Source organism: Protopterus annectens, chromosome 9.part0, assembly GCF_019279795.1.
Source record: "Protopterus annectens isolate FY-2018-M chromosome 9.part0, PAN1.0, whole genome shotgun sequence".
In the NCBI taxonomy this organism is placed as follows: Eukaryota; Metazoa; Chordata; order Ceratodontiformes; family Protopteridae; genus Protopterus; species Protopterus annectens.
This window is the reverse complement of record NC_056743.1, coordinates 1,730,131,316-1,730,150,187: the sequence shown is the minus strand read 5'-3', so window position 1 is coordinate 1,730,150,187 and position 18,872 is coordinate 1,730,131,316. Positions and strand designations below refer to the sequence as shown.

Below are 18,872 nucleotides of genomic sequence, written 5' to 3'. Positions count from 1 at the left end.
TGTAATTTGTTGAATAGTAAATTGGCTCACAAAACAGAACTCTAGAAGTTAGGGTAGGCAGCTATACTTCCTTCAAAAGGCCTGTCATTAGTGCACCACAGGATTCAGCGTTTGGGCAACTCCTCTTTGACACTTCCTTCTTGTTGGCCAAAGCTAATGTTAAGGGTCTGTAGTTGACCAAGCAGATGACTGCAAACTTGGTGCCATCATAAACTCCCCAGAAATCATCAAGATCCTCCAAGAGGTCCTATGCCAAAAAAATAGCTGGTGTCAAAACCATCGACTAAAACTAAATGCCAAGAAGTGTATAATTGTATCTTTTGTCAAGCATAACTCCCTTTGTAAATATCACATTGGCAACACACTACTAATAATTGATCAGTAGGTAAGGATCTAGGAACCCATGTTGAAAATAAACTGTCCTTTGATTACCACAAATCCACTGTTGTAAAAAAGTCCTTTTACATTCTACAATTCATATCTAAAGGTATTGCATCCAAATACAGGAATCTAATTGTTCCAAGGTACTTGGCACTCATTAGCCTGATCAAAGAGTACAATGCCTCTTTTGCTGTGCACCTGTCCAGATAATTGTCACAGACAGAATGACTACAATTCTTTCTCACTAAAAAAAAACAAGGGCCTAAATTGTAAAAACTATGCAGACTCTCTCAAGGCCTTGTCCCTTTTGTTAGTATCACACAGACTATTGAGTGGTAACCACTGCCTTATCTATAAAGCTTCAACAGACACTATCTTCTCAGACCCATTACACATTCACAAATCCAATGGCATCATAAACACTCTGTCAAGGCATATCAATCACTTTTGCAAAATAACTCGTTGGAGGTATGGGTTTTATCACAGAGAATACAACTTCTGTGAACCTGTTTCCACTCCACATAAAGCAACGTACTTCTCTTACTCTGTTCAAATGTAGTTTGGGTAACTGTAAATTCACTCCCAGTTTAGTACCCTTGTCCCCCATGAATAGGGGAAACATGTAAATGTTCCAACATATCCTTGTTCTGCCTATCCCTAGGTTATTTGCATGCACAATGTAAGAGCTAAAAACTACCACCAGAATGTAAGGCTAGACTTCTTAAGATCCTTACAAGATAAATAACCTAGTAAATACCTGTTGACCTATGACCAGTGCTTTGTAATTTTCATATTATGGAGAAAGCTTTGCATTTTTATGTACTTTCAATAGCTGTTCTTTATTACTGTGTTTTGGTCTTCACAACACTTCAGAAACTGGTTCAGAGCACGTGCAGGAAAGCAGAAGGGGATTTAATGAATAATATTTGGGAGAGGCAGGTTGAAGGCAAGAGGAAACAAGGATGTCCAGGAAAGTGATAGATGGTTTACATAAGACAAGACCTGCAACAGTCAGGCAAGAATATCAAAGAAGGTGTGAGAGTGGCACTGAATCATGGAAATGAGAACGGTCACAGCAATTAACACAACACTCCAACCCTTTGTAGAAAAAGAAGAAAGTGGATTAATAATGATGATGACTTCATAAACCAGTACCAGAGAGAACTGTACCATTTCTGACTTATATGAGATATCACGAGGTGGTAGTGACAGATAGAATTGCAATATCTAGTAGTGAGTCTCAAAAGTCTAAGGATGGGGAAGAGAATAATCAGGCTGAAACATTTTCCAGAATGTCATATGTGGAAGAGTTCAGACATTAATATCTTATATTTCCCTTATTCATTTATAAAGGCAATCATGTCTTTTTTGACACCCAAGGCTGCTACCACAAAGCTCATAGAATGAGAAAACTAATGGCAAAGAGGTTGTATAACAGCAAGTGAGACACAGAACTGAGAGCTAAACTGCTTTAGAGGACCAAAGTCCTCATTACTTTGTAAGATAAGAGAATGCATTCTCAGAATAAAATAATTTGTCATATAAACCCAATCACAAATTATACTTGGCTTTAATAAACAGAATGTAGTCTAGGACAATGGTGAAAATTCTAGGATGTTTCTGTTCAGCCTTCACTAAATTCACTAGTGTAATTGGTTTTGTTTCACTAAACTCACTAGTGTAATTGGTTTTGTTTCACTAAATTCACTAGTGTAATTGGTTTTGTTTCACTAAATTCACTAGTGTAATTGGTTTTGTTTAGCTAAATTCACTAGTGTAATTGGTTTTGTTTCGCTAAATTCACTAGTGTAATTGGTTTTGTTTCACTAAATCCTCTAGTGTAATTGATTTTGTTTCACTAAACTCACTAGTGTAATTGGTTTTGTTTGTAGGATACCTCTTTTTAAGGCCATTGCTCAGTTCCTTGTACTGGGCTGCACATGGATATTTGGGATGTTCCAGTTTCACAACGCGACAATCGTTATGTCGTACCTCTTCACAATAGTGAACAGCTTTCACGGAGTTTTCATATTTCTGCTCCATTGTGCTACTAACAAACAGGTAAGAGTGACATACTTTACTTGTACATTAAACATCATTATCAGGTTTGTCTTTCTGCTGTTTTTTTCTCATTTAAACAAAAATGAGGTGGTGAACAACTATAACTCCAAAATCAGAAACAATGTAGAAACGGACAGAAACGGCAAATATGATTCTTTCTGGCCAACGTTTAATTGACAAGACACAGTACACTCAGTAAAATAATTTTGCTGTACATAAAGCATTAACGCTATTAACCACTTGCGTTTTCGTCTGCTATACTCAGACTTCATCAGATGAACCTTTGCTTAAATTTACACTCCCTTTTATAGTCTGTCTAATGACTTTAATTAATAAACACAATCTGTATAAATTAACAAAGTTCAGTTCCTTTACATACTTTCCTTAAATAAATATACTTCCCTATCACTTAAAAACTCTTCATTTAATAACATATTAAAACAATCAGAATAAGAAGGTTGGAGATGATACCAAAATGAAAAAAACTTCGGTCCCACCAATCAGCGTTATACGACACAAAGATCCACGAGAAAGTAATAAAACTCACAGTTTATTCATCGACATCAAACCAACATTCCACAAAACATCACGGACAAGACTGCCAGGTCAATATGAGAAGATAGCTCCACACATCAGCCTGCTACATCAAACATGTATCGTGCATAACATAAAAAGGACGCCAAGATGAAACATATTAAAACAAATAAAATCTTTCTATATGTTAAAAAATAATTTCCTATATTTTAATGGGGAATTTTTTAGACAGAAGCAAGGAGTGGCCATGGGAGCTGCATGTGCCCCAACCTACGCAAATTTAGTACTTGCCAAATGGGAAGAGAAACATGTACTAAACTCTCAATTTAAATCCCTTTGGGTGCTTTATCATAGATTTTTGGATGATATAGTACTATTTTGGACTGGGGGAGAAAAAAAAGCTTGATGAATTCATGATTTACCTTAACCAAACTACCAATTTTTTGAAGTTTACACATACAGTATCAAAAAATGTATTACAATATTTAGACTTGGAAATTTATAAACATGGAGAAAGTTTAGAAACAAAAGTATATAGAAAACCTACATACTGTAATATGTTTCTACACTATAATAGTGCACACCCCCTCCACTGTAAAAGGAACATCATAAAAGGACAATTCGTGAGGGGAAGTCGAATGACAAGTTGCTAAAAGGATTTCCTTAATGAATGTGATTTATTAGAAAAGATGTTTAAAGATCGGGGATATCCATTAAAACTTATTAAGGAAATAAGGCAGGAAATAGAAAAGGGTAGAGACATTAGGTATACCCCTATTGTGAAAATCACTGATCTAGAAAAGGGGCAATCTAAAGACAAAAGTGAAAACCAAGAGAATTTCCAATTAGCCTTAACCCTAGAATACAATGCTACGAACAATAACATCAGAAGAATATTTTTCAAGGAGTGGGGGAGATTTATTAATATAACTGACATAGAAAAAGTAGAAGGGATGTCGGCAAAAATAGTGTATAAAAATGCCCAAAGTATAAGAAACATTTTAGAAAGTAAGAAAATGACGGCTCCACAAGAGACAAAGAAGATGAGTACCTACAAGTGTGGTAGATGTGCCCAATGCCCATATATTTCAAACACCAATAGGTTATATATTGCAAGCAGGAATAGATTGATTACCAATAATAAAAATTATTATAATTGTGAGTCTATGGGGCTAGTTTATATGGCTACCTGTGGGATCTGTGATTCCTTATATATAGGGAAAACAGAGAGAAAACTCAAAAGAAGAATTTATGAGCACCTTAATGATATTAAGAATTGTAAGGACACAAATGCCTTATTCAAACACAGTAAGGAATGCACAGGAGCCACATTTAAATTTACAGTGTTAGAATACACTCAAAGATGAGGAAAAAGTAGAATATAGGGAGCTTTGGTGGCAGGTAACACTAGAAGCATACAACCCACCTGGGTTGAATGAGTATACAAGTATATTGCCATTTCTGAAATTAAGGGCAGCTAAATTATAATGATATGTTGTAACAAACATATAAAAATCATCTAGAAACAATTTTTGTAAATCCATTATAGTTTATTTGTCACAAAGGTGTTTTTACAAATTTTGTAAATATAAAAATGGGGTTTATATAATACAAAGGATATTTTTAAAGGTTTTTAAAGGTTTCTAATTTTAGGTCCTACATGACATTAATATGAATTTCCACTAGATGGCAGCCGATACCATGAAATGAATTGTTTTATATTCATATTTTTTATTTACCTTTTGAGTATATAAAGGGAATGAGTTTATATTAACATATAGAAAGATTTTATTTGTTTTAATTTGTTATTAAATGAAGTGTTTTTAAGTGATAGGGAAGTATATTTATTTAAGGAAAGTACGTAAAGGAACTGAACTTTGTTAATTTATACAGATTGTATTTAATAATTAAAGTCATTAGACAGACTATAAAAGGGAGTGTAAATTTAAGCAAAGGTTCATCTGATGAAGTCTGAGTATAGCAGACAAAAACGCAAGTGGTTAATAGCGTTAATGCTTTATGTACAGTGAAATTATTTTACTGAGTGTACTGTGTCTTGTCAATTAAACGTTGGCCAGAAAGAATTATATTTGCCGTTTCTCTCCGTTTCTACATTGTTTCTGATTTTTTCTCATTTAGTTACAAATGCAGAATGAATACAGTTTCTAAAAAAATGCAGATTCTTAAGCTAAGTGCTCACTTAAAATGGTATTACAAGTTTTAAATCACTGTTTATAGCATCTGAGGTATAATGTATTGTTGGATATAAGCTATGATAATTGTTACAAGTAGCCAGTATCCATAAAGTCTTACAAACATTGCACTGAAATTTGTATTCTGCAGCCATGTAATCATAAATAACAGTCCATGATAAGTCTTGCATGTATTTTCCTATATACTTACCTACAGTGATGACATTAATTGTAGGCTCTGGCAGAAGATGACGCAGCAGACGTACTGAATATGCAGAGTAATTATTGTTCTGATTTTTCTACTTTTAAAATACATATTTATTGATTTTACAGACTGACATAAAACAACATTTAATGCAGCTCCAAAAATAAATGAATATCCCAATAAGGAATTAGCAGCCTTAACATTTATGTCCTATTGGAATGTATGGCTAGTGTTACGGAGTTAGAACATTGAACTACACACTTGTACACACACAGATGCACATACATACACATACGCATACATGAACATCTTTACATGTAAATATACACAGACACACAGACACACAGACACACACACAGACACACACACACACACACACACACACACACACACACACACACACACACACACACACACACACACACACACACACACACACACACACACAAAGCCGGCAGTAAAATATGGGTAAATTTATCTATTTTTTTGTTTGTTTGTGTATTTATTTATTTATTTATTCATTTATTCATTAATTCAAATTTTGTTTACCAGGGTGCAGCCTCAGCCTGGCAGTAAAAATAAACTTAGAATTCCATTTGTTGCTAGCAAGCAAGAGTACAATCAAAACACACATTTTAAATATTTTATTACCGGCTAACAAAAATGAAAAGAGTATATGCAATTGTATTACACATTACAATAAATCAAGAGAAATCGCATTTAAAAAGTCAATATGCGCACTGTTCATCATGCTTGCACTTTTAGTGGCATCGCTTCGTGGCCACCCAGCAGTGTTGGTGAGTAATGAGCAGCAGGGCTCATTGAATATGCAGGCTGCATCATCATGGTTACATGTTTGCAGGCATCGCTTCATGGACAGCAGCATTGTTGGTGAGTAATGAGCAGCAGGGCTCATTGAATATGCAGGCTGCATCATCATGGTTACATGTTTGCAGGCATCGCTTCATGGACAGCAGCATTGTTGGTGAGTAATGAGCAGCAGGGAGCATTGAATATGCAGGCTGCTCATCATGCTTACACATTTACAAGCATTGCTTTATGCCCAGCAGCAGTGTTGGTGAGTAATGAGCAGCAGGGCTCATTGAATATGCATGCTGCATCATCATGGTTACATGTTTGCAGGCATCGCTTCATGGCCAGCAGCAGTGTTGGTGAGTAATGAGCAGCAGGGCTCATTGAATATGCATGCTGCATCATGTTTACACATGTACAGGCATCACTTCATGACCAGCAGCAGTGTTGGTGAGTAATGAGCAGCAGGGCTCACTGAATATGCATGCTGCATCATGTTTACACATGTACAGGTATCGCTTCATGGCCAGCAGCAGTGTTAGTGAGTAATGAGCAGCAGGGCTCATTGAATATGCATGCTGCATCATGTTTACACATGTACAGGCATCACTTCATGGCTAGCAGCAGTGTTAGTGAGTAATGAGCAGCAGGGCTCATTGAATATGCATGCTGCATCATGTTTACACATGTACAGGCATCACTTCATGGCCAGCAGCAGTGTTGGTGAGTAATGAGCAGCAGCGCTCATTGAATATGCATGCTGCGTCATGTTTACACCTGTACAGGCATCACTTCATGGCCAGCAGCAGTGTTGGTGAGTAATGAGCAGCAGGGCTCACTGAATATGCATGCTGCCCATCATGCCTACACATTTGCAGGTATCACTTCATGGCCAGCAGCAGTGTTGGTGAGTAATGACCAGCAGTGCTCACTGAATATGCATGCTGCCCATCATGGTTACATGTTTACAGGCATCACTTCATGACAAGCAGCAGTATTGGTGAGTAATGAGCAGCAGCACTCATTGAATATGCATGCTGTTCAACATGCTTACACATTTACAGGCATTGTTTCATGACCAGCAGCAGTGTTGGTGAGTAATGACCAGCAGTGCTCACTGAATATGCATGCTGCTTATCATGGTTACATGTTTACAGACATCGCTTCATGACCAGCAGCATTGTTGGTGAGTAATGAACAGCAGGGCTCATTGAATATGCATGCTGCTTGTCAAGCTTACACATTTACAGGCATCGCTTCATGACCAGAAGCAGTTTTTTGGCCATGAAACAGTGCAGGGAAACTCAAGCACACAATATAAACTAAATGGCTTGTCTGTAAGCAAACCTATTATGCAAGCACATGGACTGCTTATGTGATGTAAGGGCAAGTTAATTACGAAAATTAAACTGCAGGGGATGTTAAATGGGGAGATTGTACACAGAATTCAATGTTAGTAATGTAGACCTAAGTAAGACGAGAGGGTTTTTGTTGTTTTGTTTTCAGCTTTTCCCGGTTAGGGTTTGCCACAGCGGAACTCCAGTCCGCTAATGATTGGCAGTAGATTTTTACAGTGCTGAGGTGCGAGCTTGATGCCCAACCTTCAACAAAGGCATGCCCATTCACGCATGTCTTTCAAATGTTACTTGACCACGGGGAGCACATGCAAACTCCACAGAGAAGGCGCTTCAGCCGAGAATCGAACAGGAGAACCTCTTGCTGTGTGGTGACAATGCTACTGCTGCACCACCACGGCTAAATAATACGAGAGGGTAAATGGAGAAAATGTACTCAGTTAATCCAATGAAATGTAATTATGCCACAAAGAAACATTTTAAACATAGATACTTCCATATTGATGTAGTAATAATTAATCCTGCTCACAGTTCTTGACTCATGAATAACTAAAAGCAGACATGTTAACAATGTATGTGAGTAGGACACAATGCACATTGTAACAAAGGGAAGGAAGTGTGATATTAATGTAGATAACTTGCCATGTTGAGACAACAGCACCCAAGAAATTGCAGTGAGCAGTGCCATTGCAACAAGTGAACAACACAAACACAGAAGAAAGTATCTTAACACAGGCCCAATCACATTTTATGATGATCTTACATCATGCCATAAGGTAAGAATTGTTATGTAAGTCAGCAGATCCTATAAAGCTGTACAGTGTTAAGAAAACATCTACAGTACTACATCAACATTTGGAGGAAGATATGTAATACAGTATATTTTTGTTTGGGAATTAAGTAATGCCTGTGTACAATCAATGGCATATGCATCATTTGCATCTTGCCAGACTCAAACACATACCAAGACACATATCAGAAAGATGTGTACCAACCTGTGACACCACAGAAATAGGCACACTATGTGTATCATGACAAACACACTTGAAGGGCTTACGGTACTTCCTTATTGTAATGGGGCTGGAACCTCCTTGTTGGAGGATGATGCCTTAAAAATGCTACCATAAATACTTTTGTTGCATACGGCACTCCTGTCTGATACAGTTATCAGGCAGACATGTTACCAGATTCAAACCCTGCCTATCATACTACATACTCTAGAGAAATGTGTTTTGACTGTGTCTGTCAGAGGATCTATATTATAATAACGAATGATCAACTAATTGAACATTGTTATATCGAACTCAAAAGTTCAGATTCACAAGACATCGAACAACCAGAACAGCTGTGCCCCCCCGCACCCCCCTACTTAAATATACCTACTCCGAGATCGCACTACAGTGCCGAAAATGGCAAAGTGACGGAAGCGGCTAAGGAAAGAATTTGCTTATATGCCATTTCGTCATTTTGCCTTTTCGACATTTCAAGTTCGACCAAGACGCATTCGACAAAATGCATCTTCAGTCATCTGATAGGAACCCTCTGTCACATGACATAGCAATGTATCTTGTCACAAATAAATGAAATTAATGTGTGAAGTAATAAAGGACATTTGGGGATAATTTCTACATGTGATTTTGTCAAAACAATGACAGGGAAGTAACTATGTTAATGTTTACACAACTGTCAACAGTACAGTATCAATATTTCTTTGCCAAGAAAGCTGTTCCTGTTGTTTTGTATAACAATATTGTGCAGAACTGAAACACGCTCTGTTTGTGTAGATATGCTATATCAGTCATTACTGAATCCACATGCTACAGGAGCACTAACACTATAACATTCACAGGACAACTGTTTCACTGGCAGGATATAGCAACATTAGTTTATCTTTCTATCTCCATAGTAAAACTGTGAATATTAACTTGATGCATGGTTATTTGTCTAAACTCAGTACATTCAGGTAAGGTTGCCCTTTACTGAAATAGAACAGCAAGCTATGTAAGTCCACTGACTAATACCATGTGTATGAATCCCATGCACCGCAGTGGAAGTCTTACTACATCTGCAAGAATCGAACTATGTGAAGTCATTACATGAAATTGTTGTGCTACAAACATTTAGCATGAGATAATAGGGATGGGGGAGGCTTCTGGCACTGGAACTATACACATTGACTGTTGTGGATGTCAGTCATGTATAACAGCATAAGGACAAGCCTTGTGGATTTTGAACACCTGACTATGTGGGAACAGAAGCTACATGATATTGTCAAGAATGAATATGCCACAGCGCAAATGTTGCTAAAACTGTGAGATATTTTGGTATTTAAAGCCATGACATCACATCATTGCTGCAAGGGATACATGTGCCTGTAACTTCTTGAAAACACTGCTGCAGTATGTTTATTCCTCACACAACATTGCCTGTTGCTAAGTATAACCAAACATACGTGACGTATAATGCATTCAGCACTGTGACTGGAGATTGCTAATCATGCACAATGCGTGGACAATCACAGATTCAACCACATGTCTTACTAAGGCAAGAGCATGCAGAATATTGTCTTATTTCCTCACACCAATAGAAAAGCCTTAGTAGTTTTCTAAGTTGGGAAAGATAGATGTCATACAATGAAATCATCAGTACCTAATAAAACATTATTACCCGCATACATATTCACAGTCATACTGACAAAAGTGAGTCTAGCAAGCTGGATTTGAACTGACTACTTAAGATCAATTCAAGTGGTGTTACGTACCTTCTGATCTTAGGTAGTCATGTAAGCTCACCACTGTGAGATCTGAACCTTCTACTTACCTAGTTAGACAATCTAGAAAACACAGTATTAGCCACAGATGCCACTAGAAAAGTCTGACCCTGAAGAGGAGAGAATGCACCTTTGATAGAATGACCTTATCAGTGTGTTGCAGAGAAGATGCTTGTGGTAAAACTGAGATAAAGAGCAGAGGGAGCTGTGTGCAAAGTTACATTTTTTGCCTGAGTAGAAGTGGACACAGTACATGTGTTGTGGAAGCTTTAGTAACCTGTCATTAGAACCACACACACACACACACACACACACACACACACACACACACACACACACACACCACTGTTAAATTTGAACCAACTTCTTAATTAGTTAATCTCGAAAACACAACATGAATTATAAGTGCCACAGAAGAAGTCTGACTTTAATAATGTGAAAATTCACATTTGTAAATAAAAATCTTCACTGTTTGGAGCATCAGCAACTATGCGTCCAATGTTTTTGGACAAATGCATGTGGAGAGGCCAATTAACAGCACTGTGCTTGCCCCATGTAATTACATACACATCTGCTAACATCTATATACTATCGTTCATGTACATATGTTACTGTCAATCGCATGCACCTGTTTCATGGTATAGTGTGTAAGTGACAATCACAATCATAACACAGAGTGGTTTCTCAAGCAAACATTTATACAAGTTCATACCGGAATGATTGCATGCAAATAGTAAACATTTATAGTGTCACTGTCGATTGTCTATCTCATGATAGCACAATGTGCATTGACAGTATAAACAGACACTTCCAAAATATGACAGTGCACTTCTGAATGTTAGTGATATATTATGTGTGAAAACATTACACACCATTGTAACAAAGTTGCAAATGTAACCACTGGAGTGCAGATATATATTAACAGACTGTATTAATTGAGTCATCATTCTGAAATCCAGATACCTTGGTATCAAATTTCCATTAACATATACAAAACTTGTACAACCTACTCACATAATTCTTTGATATAGACTTTTTTAACTCTGTCCCTGAAAATCACTGCTGTCAGACCCAATTGCACAGCTGATGGCAAAGTATTAGTACATGCATAATCACATCATAGGGTGCTGATTTTAAAATGGAAATTAGCAGTAGCCTATGGTGCTCTATGCTGACATTTGTGCAAATAAGCAGTATAAACATACAATCATGTCTGAATCTGATAAAAAACGGTACAATATATGCTATGGTCATGTTCCTGGTGTCATGATTTACACATGGATATTTGGAGACAGGAATAGACATACAGACATACTAAGAGATTAGTTTAGGATTCATTTCTGCACATATTTGTGTTGTGTTACTATTTGGTTTGTAATCACAATAATTCAGGCAAGATCTGTAAATGACAGCATTCAAAATAAGAAGCAATCTCATCAATACAACAGCAAGCAAATGATGTGTTAATCAAATGTGTATCCAAGACAAAAAGGAGTCATAAAAACATTTAAGAAAACTTTGGAATACATCTGAATTCAAACATTATCACTATTCCAAAACAAATCAACAGACCTGAGTATTACCTAACCACGCCATATAGGAACTCCTACTTAACAAAGTTCAAATCTGAGAACAGATTGAAGCAAACATGCAGTCCTGAGTGCTATCTAACCACGCCACATAGGAACTCCTACTTAAAGTTCAACTCTGAGAACAAACTGGAGCAAAGGAGAATGTACATATTAGTGTTCATTACATTTATGACAATGTACATTACATCTAGTAGCCAATAAATATGACACAGTAAAAACAGACATATGCACAAAGACAGGGATAATGACAGACAAAGAATGCTATATTTTTATGGGGCATTTTTAACATCTTTGGGGTGTGTTACTGTTATGCTTTTTCCTGATAAGTTATCTGTCATGCTGTGAACCATCAAGTGTTTGCAATAGGGAATAGTTTGCAATAGTAGGGCTCAGAATGTATAACAATGACTGAGACATTAGCAACCTTAATTTTAAGAGTTTGAATGGACAGTAAAAAACAGTTAGGCAAGGAAGAATGTAGACATCAGGCTTCATCATAGCAATGATAATTTTAACATTACAGCCTAAAGCATACTAAATGATCCAATGCAGAATGCTTTCTAATGATACATCGTACATGTGCACATTCAACTTTTCAGCCTGTTCATTATAAGATTAACTGGACTGTACATAGCTAAGCACAATAGTGCTAAGAGCATCAAAGTAATGCAGAGGCAAAACACTCAAGATTTTACCAAGAGCTGTGTACTGCCTTTCTTCTAAGATACAGCTGTTGCTAAGTATCAAGCATTGTGCAACTGGTATGGATACACAGTGATGACACAGAAGGGGAACATACATAGACAGAGGGAGAGGGAGGAATAGAGCAAGTAGATTATGACATAAGCTTGATAATGGTGACAAAAAATATGTAGGTGACAGTTACATATAAAGTACAAGTGGTATTTTGCAAAACAAGGTATTTTCTTAAATTTTTTAATGTCTTTTACATTTGGCAGTACATAAACAAAGTTCACATCCTAAAAAAAGTGAAAAAATTAATTTGGGCTGCCTTTTGTAGAGCAAACACACCTGACAACATTACACAACAGTCATCACTCTGGATAGTACTCAGTGAAGAAAATGTACCTAGCAGGTAACTTTTCCTGTGGCAGAAGTTATACGTTTAGAAAAGTAAGGCTAGGTGATGCAGGATTTGAATCCAGGGTGGGTGATACAGTAAAGATAGGAGGCATACAATTTGCAATGAGTGGACATTTCTGTACTAGGTATAATATTTGGAAACAGGAATACAAGTAGAGATCAATAAAAAAATAATAGAAGAAATAAAGAAAATTTGTAATTTTTGGAAACTTATCATTTAGGGGAAAAATATTTAATAAATTCTGTCTTAATAGAATAGTTAGAGAAATTTATTTAAAAATAAACATGACAAATTTAGGGAAATGATGGAACGATTTTAAAGAGACAAAGAATATATAAATGAAGAAATTAAATGCAATCAAGAAAAATATATTTTTATGGAAGTTAAAAACTAAGGAAACTGAAAGAAAATTTTGGTACAAGCACGTGATACAAAGTTAACAGAAGAAAAGATTAGAACTATAAAAGTAAGAACTGAATGGCGAAATAGAAAGTAAAATGTCAAGATTTTTTTATGGAGGCTAACAAACTCGCAATAAAAAGAAATATGCTATATAAACAAGTAAGTGGTAAAAAAGAAACTACAGAAACTTTTTTTTTTTTATTTAAAAGGGTAATTAAACTGTGTGAAAAGTTTTGTAAGGAAAAGTTTTTGAAGGTATTAACAATTTGAGTAAGATCAGTATTGACATGATTGACTATGGATATTATAAGAACAAAAGCAAAGAATTTGTTGAAAAGACAGAAGAAAAGTGCTTTATGTCATATGGACTACATTAAATGAAAGGATAAACAAAATTATGTTTAATGGAAAATGAATGCTAGCAATGATATTACAAAAAATTTGATGGCGGTTATGGAAAAAGGTGTGGGGGGTCTAATAAGAACAAAAGGGATACAAGTTAAAAGATAATTTTCATATATGCTGTACAAATTTGTAAATATGTAAATATTTAAAATTGTACATAATTTTGCAAAGAATATTGTAATTAAAGAAGCCCTACTCTTTTGGATAGGTGCTGTGGGATCTTTTACATCCAAATGAACTACTACTAACTCAAGCATACAGGGAGTCAGTTTAACATCTCATTCAAAGGATGTCATACTCAGGAGTGTAGTATCTACCTCGTCTTGCACTATAGCATTAGTAACTGATGTACCTGGTGCTCGAACAGAACCCACAGCCTTCTGCACCAGATGTGAGTATGCTACATGTTGTGCCACTGACACTGCTTTTTATTATTACATGCTTTTAGTTTCTTACTGTTGATTTTATATATATATATATATATATATATATATAGAGAGAGAGAGAGAGAGAGAGAGATATTTTGTATATATATATATATATATATATATATATATATGTGTATATATATATATATATGTAGTTTACTATCATTTGTGTGAAATACATTCTGTCAGCATGTATTCTGCAGAAAATCAGAATGTCGTGCACAAAATGAAAAGTGTATGGGATAATCGAACATACTTATGCAAATATATGTACGGATATCACGGTACAGTGGGGATTGGAAATTCATCCATATCCCCACTATAGTGCGATCTTGGAGTTGGAATATATTAGTAGGAGGGGGTGTGGGGGGCGCTATACATCAGCTCCTATACAGCTTTCATGTGATGTTTTCGTTGACAATGTCGACCCAAATGTCTCAGTCATTTGAGTTGACATTGTGGTCAGGATTCTGGATTCAATGGTTTATGTCGATATTGTGAACAGAAACCATGTTGCCTTTTGCAATATTGATAGTAAACTATTAGTGAGAGGATTCTGTTGATTGGACCCTGTCTGGTAATGGGAGGTCAGTCTAGGGCTTGGAATAAGCATCCTCATTGGCCCTTTTGAATCTTTTTAAAGTTTTTTCAAGTTTTTAGCTTCTGAAATTTAGGCCTTTCATTTGAGCAGGTTTCTCTTTGTTTGCGCATTGTGTAGTACTGAGCACTCCCAAGCAATTGTGTGTCAAAGCTGGATAATACAACTGTAGCACACTAGTAAAGCCCTCACCCTTAGTGCTTTCCCAGTCAAACAAATACTGCTAGTGAGCTGTAACCTATTAACCACAAGCAAAACAAAAACAAAACAAAAAAAACAAACAAAAAGAAAACCGAGGCAGAAATATCCAACCACTGAGCTCCTCCGTGAATGATTTTGAAAAGCCACCTCTGGGGACAACAGTCTTCAATATAGCATAATGGACTGTTGAACTACCCTTGTTTCTCCTGCCAACCTTGTTGACTTGGGTCTCTTGAGGGAGTGTAGAAATTGCCTCAAATACACTAGCAAACCTCAACTAATAACTCATTCTAGGACAGAGTGCGAGAGATGTATCTAAACCAAGAATCTTGAATCCATGCTCTCTCACACTCAAAACAGTAACACAGAAGAGGTTGTCAACTCAACCACCACTACACATGCACATAGTACCATTACTTACACACACAGTATGCATCAAACAAAAAATCTACATATGCAGAGGTTCCCTCGAAAAACTTACAAAAACACCAGAGACCCCCAAAACACAAGACTGCTACAACTAACACAGTCCCCACAGCACCCATGACACATAGCAACACCAGTTCCTCATCCACCCTGCCCACAAGGTGTAACACTCAAAAACCAAATGTTCTTGTCACTGAAGACTCAGTAGTGAGACACATGGATGTACCACTCACCATGGTGGACAAGGCGAAAGTCATGGTCATCTGCCTGTCCGGTGCCAGGATTCATCAAGTCATGCATGCACTCAGATCTCTCAGCAACAAGTACCATTATGACTCTGTCATAGTTCATGTTGGTGTGAATGACCTGAGATGTACCTCACTGGACTATATGAAAACAGATGTGGTTGAGCTCTCTGAGTATGTGTGCCAGGCAGGTATGTCCCTAGCCTTGACCACCATATTACCCTCACCTAGAATAATGCCACAGTATAAACAAAAAATTATTCATTTCAATAATTGGCTTAGCTTTTGGTGTCATTCAGAGGGGATCCATTTCCTGTCAGCCTGGGAAACCATGGTTGACAAACCTCGCTGCTTTGCTAGAGATGATTTGCATCAGGGACCTCTAGGCTTTCAGGTGCTGGTAAAGGCTCTTGCCTCCCCCATAGTGGCTTTTTTAGGCAAGGTCTCAAAACAATACTGACCTGAAATTAGCCAATCAGAACAAAATAAGGGTCATACTGCTGGAAGATGTACATGCCTATGCAGTCACAGAAACTTGGTTAGAGGCCTCAGAGAGTATCCCGGCCTTGCAAGGATACAATGCCTTTCACACCTGTAGACTGCAAAATGAATTTGTAAAAATCAAACTGTGGTGTTTCTATCTATATTAGAGATAAATTCATCTCCTGATTAGTAAGACCAGACAACTCCATGGAGTTGCTCCAAGTCCAGGTTATGGTGTGTAAGACCCTCATTCAAGTCATAGCCAGTTATTGATTCCCCTCCATGGGTCACAATGCTCATGAAGCCTACTTGACTAAACTGGAGACAATCCAAATTTTGCCAAATACTCTGGTTATGGGTGATTTCAATGATCCCACCCTTCATCTGGGATACTTAGGTTAGCCCCTAGTTATTAGCACAAAAGTTACCTGACTTTGTTAATTCAACTGCTCAGGAACAAATTGCTCATACCCACAAGAGGAACACACATTCTAGATCTGGTCCTCACTAACATGTCAAACAGATGATCTGTGGCAACTGTCAAACACTCTAGTTAAATCTGCCCACAAGACAGTCACCTTCAAGCTGGCACTAACACCAACTCACAAAGGGTGAAATCAGACTAAAAAACTTCACCAAGGCAAACTATACCATCCTAGGCAAAGGTATAAATGCATTCCAAGCATCACCCCAGGCTGTAAGTGGGAACTACGCCAATACTTAGCTAAAGCCGTGTACAATAACTTGCATAAGTGTATAACTCAGTTATATCAAAAAGAATCAAAGCTAGAACCCCAAGTAAAAATAAGCTGCCATGGTGGGCATCTAGCATCAACAAACTTTACAATAAATGCAAAAAGCTGTTGTCCAAGAAAACAATGGCAATGCCCAAACAATGGAAAAGCACCCTCCTCAGTCTCAACAGGCATAAAAGCCAACTTGTTAAATCCACTAAGAGCTCATTTGAGAGACATTTAGCAAGTACAGCCAAGGATAACCATAATGCCTTGTACAGCTATGTATGTAGCGTAAAAGGTAGGATCCAAGCATGTGAAGTACTTGTGACCAACGGTATCACACACACTGACCCCACAGAGATAGAAAACCTGCTATCAGATAGGTATGGTGAAAATTTCTCTCTCTTATCCCCTCCTAACGTATCACAGACCTTCCCACTAAACTTCCATCAAACCCTACATATCTGAACAGCAGATCCTCAAATCCTTGTCCAAGGCAAATACACAGGCTCTATGGCCAAAATACAATGAATACAATGAATAAACTTGTAAAAAAACCAAACCAGGATCGACCACACACAAAGGCTTTATTGGTAAAACTTCAGAACAGTGAACCAGCTTGCAAAGTCCTAAGCGCTTTCACCCATCCAATTTGTAGGGCATCATCAGAGTGACTTTGATGATGCCCTACGAATTGGATGGGTGAAAGCGCTTAGGACTTTGCAAGCTGGTTTGCTGTTCTCAAGTTTTACCAATAAAGCCTTTGTGTGTGGTCGATCCTGGTTTGTTTTTTTTACAAGTTTATTTGTTGTACACAGCCTCTATGGGACCAGTTGACATCCCAGACTGTTTTCTAAACAGGAAAAACATGAACTAGCATCACCGTTAAGTACCCTTTCAATCAGCCTAACCAGAAGCTTTGTTCCTGCAGAATGGAGAACAGCAACAGTTATTCCCCACCCACAAAGGTGGCCTAGCAACAGACCTGGGGAATTACAGACCCATAAGCCTGACCAGCCTCATCTGTAAGGCCATGGAATGCATAATTATGGACCTCATAAATAAAGACATTGGCAACCTCCAAACCCTAGATCCTACCCAACTCAGCTTCATCAAGGGCAGATCCTGCCTGTTAAATCTGGTGTACTTCTTTGAAATTGTGACCAGGGCCATTGATGAGGGCAAATCTGTGCACACAGCATATCTCGAACTGACAAAGGCTTTTGACACAATCCCACATTCAGGCATTACTGATAAACTTAGAAACCTGAATGTAAACCCCTTCATTGTAAGATGGGTTGCCAGCTGGCTCACAGACCAAACACACACAATCAAAGTGGGGTGACTCCACATCAGCCAGCAGACCTATTACTAGTGGGGTGCCACAAGTATCAGTGCTGCACCCCCTACTGTTTAGTATAGACTTCTCAGAAGTTTAGAGCAAAATGAAGGAGCTGTGGCTGACCAAGTTTGCGATGACTGCAAACTTGGTGCAATCATTGAATACCCAAATGATATCAGTATAGTCCAGGAGGGTCTCACACAGAACAACAACTGGTCTATTAGTCATGGTCCCAAACTGAATGCAATTAAATGCATCATCATTCCTTTCAGCACAAACAATGTCCCTTCACACTATCAAATCAACAACAATACCCTAAGTACCCACAAAGTGGTAAGGGACCTGGAATCACAAGTTGACCGCAACCTTAATGTCAACCACCATGTGTCTACTGTAGTAAGGAAGGCTTTCTATGTAGTACACTTGATTAGTAAAGGCATTGCCTTGAGAGAAAAAGAGGTTACAACCCCTCTAATCTTGGTACTAATCTGGCCCATAATTGGGTATAATGATCCGCTTGGCATGTACTGTACAAAGCACCTGCAGCAACTGGAGAGACCTCGGAAGTTTCTAACAATGAAGATTAAGGGGCTCCAT

At 37.5% G+C, this 18,872-nt stretch overlaps 1 protein-coding gene across 1 annotated transcript in view; it reads left to right on the top strand.

The window, feature by feature from the left end:
* Window positions 1–18,872, top strand: part of LOC122810770 (putative adhesion G protein-coupled receptor E4P) — a 215,100-nt gene that overhangs the window by 178,401 nt on the left and 17,827 nt on the right. Inside the window, exon 4 of the mRNA XM_044082331.1 lies at window positions 2,274–2,442. Coding sequence (XP_043938266.1) covers window positions 2,274–2,442 — 169 coding nt within the window. The remainder of the gene's footprint in view (window positions 1–2,273; window positions 2,443–18,872) is intronic.